At 52.2% G+C, this 9279-nt stretch overlaps 1 protein-coding gene across 4 annotated transcripts in view; it reads left to right on the forward strand.

The window, feature by feature from the left end:
- Col22a1 (collagen type XXII alpha 1 chain) overlaps positions 1 to 3707 on the forward strand; it is a 231258-nt gene extending 227551 nt beyond the window's left edge. For all 4 annotated transcript variants that reach the window (XM_078016656.1, XM_078016657.1, XM_078016658.1 and 1 more), the window contains 3 exons: positions 46 to 228; positions 1677 to 1754; positions 2544 to 3707. In XM_078016656.1, coding sequence (XP_077872782.1) covers positions 46 to 228; positions 1677 to 1754; positions 2544 to 2731 — 449 coding nt within the window. In that variant the 3' untranslated portion in view covers positions 2732 to 3707. The remainder of the gene's footprint in view (positions 1 to 45; positions 229 to 1676; positions 1755 to 2543) is intronic.
- The last annotated feature ends 5572 nt before the right edge of the window (positions 3708 to 9279 follow it).

The following is a 9279-nucleotide window of genomic DNA, read 5'->3' on the forward strand; positions in this document are numbered from 1 at the left end:
CTCCATCCATTCTTCATGAGTGTCTCTGCTTTCTGTACTCCATAGCCAAACTCGCCTACCTCCTGGCCCAGATGCCCCCGGCGCACATGAAGGCATCTCAAGGCAGACCTGGCCCCCCAGGACCCCCTGGAAAAGATGGGCTTCCGGGTCGAGCAGGCCCCATGGGAGAGCCTGGACGCCCTGGCCAGGGGGGTCTGGAAGGACCCTCTGGACCCATGGGTCCCAAAGGTGAGTAGACACAGGGGGGTGGTGCTCGAGGGCTGAGGAGAGCGGGTGTGAGCTGCAGGTTCCACTGAGCCACGTTCCTCATTCTGTTCTCACTCTCTGTAGCTTGGTCACACCCTGAATTTTGGCATCATGTCATTTTTTCATATGTTTAAGAGGTTTTCATACTTGACATTTTAGCAGAGTTGTGCTAAGAAGATGGACTCCACTCCCTCCCACTTTCTCCTTCTCCCTCCATCTCCCCCGATCAGGTTTCAGTGGTACTGTGACAAGCTCTCCTCTTCCTCTGCTGAGTTGAGAAGTAACTGAGGAATGAGACATTTAATCTCCAGGCAGTGGGGAAGAAGTGCCAGCTTTTAAATTACACCAGGAGGCTTTGAGCTACAGCAGAAATGGCCATTAACTGTCCACTGTCAGTGTCCAGCATTACCTGGACACTGCAGCACCGGACAGCCGTACGTCTCTCCCTCAAGGGGAGGGTCCTGGCTCCCTTAACCCACCGCATCTTGGGAAGCAGGTCAGAATGCTTGCTTCCTCTCAGCCAGGCAGATATGCAGAGCAGAGAGGAGGAACCTGATGCCACCCAGCCTGAAATTCACTCCTTTCTGATAAAGACTAGCACAGGGAAGGAGGGCACAGGGTAATTGTAGCTGCTCCTGGGTGACTGGGAGGAAGGGAAACAGATGATTCTAACGTCTCCCATTTCTTTATTATTAATTTTCATTCTCTGTAATAGTTCTCCTACATGAAATGGTTTTTGTTAAATTTGTGTGTTCTAGTTCAACCCACAATAGTTCATAAAGCAAAATACACAAAAGAATTGTTCATAACAAGCATAAGGCCTAGAAAACAGTAGACTGGCAGAATCCTGAAAAAAATGTAATAATTAAAACATTAAAAATGGGTGATCCAAAGACGCCACGAACTAGCAGAATTTAAATTTGGATGACAAAATATATATATGATGTATCCAAGAGAAATTTTGGAAACAACATGGCAAAAAGTGATTGATTCAAGAAGTGGGAGAGAAACAATTTAATTATCCTATCTGTACAATCTCAACTCAAATATGGTCCAAATAGCCCCTGTGGGAATGACTCCCATCTCTGAATAGGGCCCTGTTTTTATTCTTAGGATGGCACTGACTGCAATCTGTATCACATAGAACATTCCTTGAGAGTGTGTGTGCGTATGTGTATGTGTGCGTGTGTGCGTGTGTGCGTGTGTGCGTGTGTGTGTGTGTGTGTGTGTGTGTGTGTGTGTGAGAGAGAGAGAGAGAGAGAGAGAGAGAGAATGCGTGTGTACACGGGGATGGGGAGTGTCAGAGCCAGGGTGGTTTTGAGTGGGACGCTGCAGCCACAGTGTTGTGCCTCATGTCCTGCAGCTGGGACTCCCTGTCTCTGCCCTGGTCATGGGTCTCTACCCCCAAGGGAGCATGTTTTTCTCCACAGGTGAAAGAGGAGCCAAAGGTGAGCCAGGTGCACCTGGAGTTGGCCTCCGAGGCGAGATGGGACCCCCTGGAATCCCAGGTATGGGGCGTCTGGGGTCTGTGGGGGGAGTGGAGAAACACACAGATGCACTCCATCTGCAGCCACGCAGGACTCAGAAAGGGAAAGATGGGTTTGGTTCAAGTGGTGATGAGACAGAGCGGCTCTGTTTTTATTAAATATTTCTAAACTTCTTGAGGCAAACTTCATGAGTTAGAAACCCCAATAATTTATTGAATATTTCAAAATGGCTAGAAGAAAGGATTTGGATGTTCCCATCCCAAGGAAATGATCAATGTATGAAGCAATACGGATGCTGACTGCTCTGACATGACCACTGCATGTTGTGTACATGTCCAGGAATAGCACACCACGCCCCGTATATACATACAAACACAGGCAATTACCATATCAATTAAAATGTAAGTGAACAAAACATCCTGAGAAAGAGTCCTGTGCACTGGGGCTGATGATTAGTGGTCAGGACCTGGTGTCTCCCTCTGAATGCACAGGCACCTCCTAGAGCTATGGTTCTGTCTGATTCTCAAGTGGAGAACAAGCTCCCTCCTGGCCCAGGCCTACCCTGTCTGTCTTTCTCCATTGGTGGCTGCCTTAACCTTCTGGTTCACGTGGTAAACTAGGACACTCCTTCATGTCCTGTACTTCTGGTCCCTAGCACTTGCATGGACCATGGTAATCACCCAGACTAGCATACCCCAATGGGAGGCTCTCTGAGCAGACTTCAGGTGCGCATGGAATGGGGGGTAGCAGGGCTCCTTGCTCTCAGAGGAAGCACAAATCACCTTCTGTTTCTTTTGCTTCTTGCGCCAGGTCAACCTGGGGAACCTGGCTACGCTAAAGACGGAATCCCAGGGAGTCCCGGCCCTCAGGGAGAGACAGGACCAGCTGGACACCCTGGCCCTCCAGGCCCACCTGGGCCCCCTGGCCAGTGTGACCCTTCCCAGTGTGCCTACTTCGCCAGCCTTGCTGCCCGGCCGGGAAATGTGAAAGGCCCCTAGAAGCTTCTTGAAAGTCAGAAGACTGTGGCAGATTTCTGAAACTTGAACTTGGAGCCCAGTGGGAAGCCAGAGGCCTTGAAACGTCTCAGCTCTTTCCCTCTCCCCACTTTCCTCCCTCCCCCTTTTCTTTCTTCCTCTTTTTTCTTCTTTCCCTCTCTCTCATTGTCTTTTCTTGAGAGACCTCAGAATTATTAAAACCAGCAGGTGCTGCTGGCTGTTGAGATTATTATTAATATTATTATTATTGTTAATTATTATTATTCCATATTCTGATGCCTGTGAGTTTTTCCCTCTCCTCTGAAGCTGGGGAAACTTGATTGTGGGGCAGGAGGTGCACCTATCTGAAGTGCAGCTGCCAATAATTTTCGGAAACTCTTGGTGCTACGAAGCCCTGAGCAGACACCTGCCCAGACACCTGCCAAAGTTACCTTTTTCCTTAAACGAAAACCAGGAAGTGGAGCCAGTGAGCTGCTATTCCACCTGCGCCCAGAGATTGTCCAGGGAGGAATCATCCAAAGCCACCTCCTCCCAGGAGAGAGGCAGTAGGCAGGAGGGAGGGTTTTGCAGACTTGAAGAATGTTCTGGACTCCTGAGGGCAAGTGCAAAGAGAGAGCTAAGCCCTTGGGGCACCTCGACCTCTGCATTTCAAGCTTGCAGAAGCCAAGAAATGTCAGGGGCGTTGGCAATGGCTCTGTGGGCCAAAGGAAAACCAGTATTGAAGTAGCCTGGAGGTTAATTTGCTCCTCCACCACGGGTAGGACTCCTTTAACCTCCTCTTGTTGGTGTCAGTCATGTTAATTGTGAAATAAAGGAGTCCAGTGACCACTCTCGTGTTCCCTAACAGTGGGCCGCTGGCCAGGGCACTGACCAGAGCTGTGTCTCCAGGGTTCCAGTGCTGAAATAATTGCTTTGGGTGTACATGTGTGTGACATGCCCGGCAGAAACAGGTGCTCAATAAATTCGAGTTTCCTCCTCAGTTCCTCTTGTAGATTCGTTTCTTACCTCCAGCATCTGCCTGTGCCTCCTCAAGTGCTGGGATAAAACTGGGGTACAGAGTCCCCTTGTTCCGTATGCATGCTGGCGACAATGACGGCATGTGTGTGTGTGACTGGGCTAGCCCTGGGCGACTCATCCTCCCATCCTGCTCCAAAGCCGCTTGGTGAGCTAGCCTGGGGCTGCTCCTCATCGAGACCCCCTTCAAGCAGCTGTCTGTATTTTGCACTGGGAAGAAGCCATTGAATCGGGTGTTATGCTGGGTCTCAGGAGGAGGGGAGCTGGGAGCAGAATGCTGCTTCAGTAGGACCCACCCTGCCAAAGTGCACCTGCTGGGGGCTCTCCCAGGGCCTGAAGAATGGCTCTTTCTGCTTTTGTCCCCTCTTGACTGACATTTGATTGAGTGATCCCATCTCCTGGGGAGCTGTCAGCCCCTCATGACCCCCGAGGCATGTTCCCACTTTGGCCCATCTGTGGTCCATATTTCAACTGTAAACATCCAACAGAGGCTGAGGCTCTCAGGGTGCGGGTGTCCCTGCAGTGGTTTTAAAGTAAGACCTGGGCCGCTCCTGTGCTCTGTGCTCCTTCAGTTGGTGCTGATTCTGGGGACAGGTGGGTGTGGTCTAGGGGAGCAAGAGTGTCCCCAGGGAAGGAGCCGCCTTCCTCTGGTCCCTTCACACCTGCCATCTCAGCCGGTTTTCACAACCACCTATGACACAGAGCATTGTTTTGGCACCTCTTGTGGTTTGTTTCAGGAAGCATCACGGGCTCCCTCTCACCCGGCAGTCTATCCTGACCCGTGGCAGGAGGCAGCACTTCTCTACCCCGCCAAGCACAGTGCCCTGTCCGTTTGCTGTTCTGTTTCTTGTTTTTTTGTTGTTATTTTTAAAATAGACTATATTTAAGGCAGTTTTAAGTTCACAGAGAAATTAAGAGGAAGGTTCAGAGGTCCCCGTGCTCCCCACGGCCTGCACTCCCTGGGCTGCCCCGATGCCAGGATGGCACGCTCAGGAGACCTTGTTCAGCTGGGCAGCCTGCTCCCTGTCACCCAGCGCTTCCTCATGGTTTTGCTCTTGAGATGGGTCTGGACTAACGTTCTATGACATGTGTCAGTCACAACAGAGCAGTTACCCAGCCGTTCCGGTCCCTGGGCTCACCTGTCCATCCCTTGCTCCTCCCAAGCTCTGCCAACTGCTGGTCTCCTGTCTCCATGGCTTTCCTTTTCCAGAAGGTCACCCAGATGAGTCACGCGGTGCCGCCTGTGCAGACCCGCTTCTTCTGGGTGCAAGTGTGCACCTGAGACCCCCCCCCCCAGGCCTCTCCATGGCTCCGTGGCCAGCCGTGTCTTCTGGGTGCCAAGTAGCACTTCATGGCCTGCTGCAGCACAGCAGACGTGCTCACTCCAGTCCTGAGGGACATCTTGTGTGTCCCTGGTGATTCTGAGTGAAGGACTCATCAATGTCCTGTGTTGGCTTTTGAGGGGCAAGAGCTTTTAGCTCCTTTGGGCAAATGCAAAGAGCCACGAGTGCTGGGGCCCTTGGCAAAGGCTGACTTCGTTTGTCTCCAGAGGGGCTGTGCCCTGGGCTCCGCCCAGAGGGGAGAGCTCGCTCCCGCCCTGGCTCACCTTTGACCTGCCAAGCAGCCCATGGGTTTGTCTCCTTGTCACCAGCAGCAAGTTCCTAATGACCATGACATTCAGCATCTTTTCCCAGCTGTTTTTCAATGGTGTGTCCTTTTGATGAAGTGTGTTCAGGCCTTTTGCCCATTTAAAAAACCAGATTATCTGATTTGTCACTGTGGAGTTCCCAGAGTGCTTTCCAAGCTTGGATAATAGTTCTTCATCATAATCCTGGCATTCCCCAGGCCCCGGGCTGCCGGGGTGAGGTGATCCTGACACAGTCTATGGAATCAGGGCCAGTGGGCGAGCTGGGAGGAGCGCGGAGCCCAATGTGTCCCGTAAAAGGCTGGTCCTTCCTTCCTACCGGAGTTGACAGCACTGAAAAAAACCCCTCATACTATGAAAAATAATGTCAAAGTGTGTGTGTGTGTGTGTGTGTGTGTGTGTGTGTGTGTAAAATTCGTTTGTCTGAGGTGGGTTTTTTATTTGGTCTATTTATTTTTTATTTTTTAAATATCCTTACTTGACAAATGAAGCCTGGCTCCCCTGTCCGTAGGTTGCCAGGATCATTTCTGAGTTCCAGTGTGAATTCCCCGCCCCTGGGAGAGCCTGGTGCAGTTCAGGTCCACCACTGCGTCAGGTGGGGAAGACAGGCTCAGAAAGACGGAGTGACGTCCCCCGTGAACGATGGGGTCACCCAGTACCGGCTCCACCCCATTGTTTCAGCGGCTGCCGCTAGGCCCTTGGTGGAGATTCACGGGGAAACTGTTTAACACGACAGTCTCTGGGAACAGCTCCAACCCACTGAACCAGGGTCTCCAGGGTGTTCCTGATGAATCTGTGTTTTGAAAAGTTTCCCAGCAGGTTCTAGAAATCCCAGCCCCCCCCCCTTCTTTCTTGTCTCCCTCCCAGGCTGAGCATGGAGGGGGGTCTGTTTCTTTTTTATTTTGGGGGGGTACTAGGGATTGAACCCAGAGGCACTTAACCACTGAGCCACATCCCCAGCCTTATTTTTTGTATTTTATTTAGAGACAGGGTCTCACTGAGTTGCTGAGTGCCTTGCTAAGTTGCTGAGGCTGGCTTTGAACTCACAATTCTCATGCCTCTGCCTCCCGAGCAGCTGGGATTACAGGCATGGACCACTGCACCCAGCCACATTAACTCAAGTCTGAAGGTTTAGGCAAACCCAGAACTCAGGCAGATGTCTCCACAGATTTCAGGATCTGCAGAGATACAATGCCTCATCTTTATTTTTCTAAGAACTGGGCAGTTGCTGACTTGAATTAGGAAGAGATGGATCACGCACAGAAATGACCCACAGACTTGGTCTCAGACCTGCAGTCTCTGGCATCTTCCCCCAATCTTCCCTCCATGCTTCGTGGAGGGCTACAGCTACAGCATTCATCTCTGCAAACTTCTGTTCTTCCCTTGGAATACCCCAGTGAAGGAAGAGAAAGGGTTGATTCTGAGCCCTGAAAGGAGAAGGGTAGGGCTGGCACAGTAGCTCAAACCGCACACACGCAAGCTACTTAGCACATGATGGCTGAGGTGTGCTTGAGGATACCTGGGCCCATGTGGGTTTCTCCTGTCTGGGATTGGTAACACAGACTCCCACCAGCCAGGAATGCAAATCCTGCCACATTCAGGGTATGCCTGCTCCACTGTGCAGGGCACATTTGTGGTTGACTGTTGAGGGGCAGGTTGGAGGCCGCTGATCTGCAGGCGCAGCTTCCCAGGTGGAGTGTAGCCAGGCTGCAGGCAAGACCCCTGGTCCCCACAGGCTTCCAGCTGAGTTGGCTGAACCCTGTCTCAGACACTCCAGTGGTGTGAACCTGAACCTGGGGCCATCCCTGGAACCTCGGTGTTCTCGTCTGCTCAATGTAATTCACAGCGTTTAGCCACAGGGTTCATATAGGGTTAAATTTCTGGAAAGCTGGAGGGCCTGTGTGCCTGGATCCGCCCACACTTTCATAACAATTTCAGTGGCCGTTATTTTTAGTCTTATTTTTCCCTGTAAAAATGTAGCACTCAGGTAAAGTGACTCTCCCCAGGTCACACAGCAGTAAGTAGTCAAGCTCTGGGGAAGAGTATGGGCTCCCTGACGTCCATTTTCTCTATCCTGACCGCCTCCACCTGGCACAGGGCGAGGCTGAACCGTGTTCAGGGCCTCTCCATGTTTACTTATTCAGCAAATGTGCAGCCCAAATGCTACTCCGGACACTGTTCAGTCGGGTTTTCAGAATCACTTTCCAGGGATCCTAGAGGGAGCTTGGCAGGGAGCAGTGGGGACGAGTCATCTCACACCTGCAGCCCTGCAGCCCTGGTCTTACTCCCTGACTGCAGAGCAGAGGAGGGTCCTGAGGGCAGGGGAAGAATTCAGAGCCACTGGGTGCATGGGAGCACATGAGCTGGGCTTCCCACGACACATGCAGAATGGTGGTCTTCCACCTGGAAAAGAGCGCCAGTGCTCTCCGCTGCGTTTAGACCCCTGGAGGGAGCGTGACGAAGAATCAATGAGCCCAGGATGGTTCTCAGTGGCTGAGAGAGAGTGAGCACAGCTGCAGAGAATAGGAGCCCTGCCTCATTTGGGATGGTCAGGCAGAGGCTGCTGCAGGTGCCGGGGCAGTGGACACACTGCTGGGCAGGGACCAGCCAGGGAGACTGTGCCAGCTCTGGGGAGTCATGGTGTGGGGTCCAGGAATGGGTCAGAGAGGGCACTGGGAAAAGCTCACAGGGTAACAGGCAGTTACCAAGAGGCACATTCAGAAGAGACAGGGGACAGGAGTGGTGTTGAAAAGAATCTGCTTGACCCTGAAGGAGAGGAGCCAAGTGGTCCACGAGAGAACTGACCATTATCAATTATTTCTAAATGGCAGGGAGCGCCCTGGACCCCGGGCAGGAGTTAGTCTGTGTCCCTCATGACCAGCTTCAGGGCAGCCATGAAGGCCATTGCCATCTGAAAGATGAAGCATTCAGGACTCACAGAGGTGAAGGACTTGTCCAGGTCCAGCAGCAGGGGACGGCAGGGGTGGAGCTGAGCTGGGCACCCTCTGTCCCTCCGGAGGTTGGAGGAGGTTGGAGGCACTCTAGGGTTCCGCTTAATGGGCTCAAGGGTAGGGGCTACTGGAGTGAAAACCAGGAGCTGCTATTGGCTGCCAAGGAAAAACAGAGGTAGAGGACAGAGGTCCAGCCCCTCCCAGTCCCCGGGGGACTTAGGCTCATTCCTGTAGCAGCACAGGTTGGGCTGGGAGGGGCCTGGGGTAGTTTCAGCGTGTCTTAGCAGACTCGAGACCCCCAGGACTAATGGTGGCAACTAGGAGCAGCCAGAGCCCAAGCAGGAGCCAGAGTTGGGTGGGGACAGAGCCTCGAGCCACACCCAACTCCAGCTGCTCTGACCCCAAGTAGCCACGGGTTCTGAGAGGCACTCACCGAGACAACAGCAAAATTAATCTCTGAGTCCCAAAACATCGCAAGGGGACTTGGAGCCATTCCTCGGCTGAAACCATGAAGGTTCAAAAAGGGAAAGTGACCTGTCCACGGTTAAGTTGCAAGACGGTGGCCCCAGGATCCAGGTTACCGCCATAGCCAAGAATCATCATGGCCACCTGCCTTCTGCCAGTGCCCTGTGTTTGCCCTAATTAATTTGTCTTCCTTATACATAAGAACACCCATGAACTCATATGTTAGTATAACTCAATATGTTAGCATATTTCTCTAACATACATTAAAATAAAAATGTAATTACTACAAGTGAAAGCCTGCCCGTCCGCGTCCCCAAGGTACTCATGCACACTCCCAGGCAAACACGGCCAGAAAGTGTGTGTGAAAGACTGGAGGGAGATTCCAACAGAACTGGCCTGCAGTCCCTCACTAGGCACTGGGGGGAAGTTGCCCAATTTCTTACCTGTAAGTGGGGGGGCTGATCCTGAACCCCAAG

The sequence above is a fragment of the Ictidomys tridecemlineatus genome, chromosome 7, assembly GCF_052094955.1.
Source record: "Ictidomys tridecemlineatus isolate mIctTri1 chromosome 7, mIctTri1.hap1, whole genome shotgun sequence".
Classification (NCBI taxonomy): domain Eukaryota; kingdom Metazoa; phylum Chordata; class Mammalia; order Rodentia; family Sciuridae; genus Ictidomys; species Ictidomys tridecemlineatus.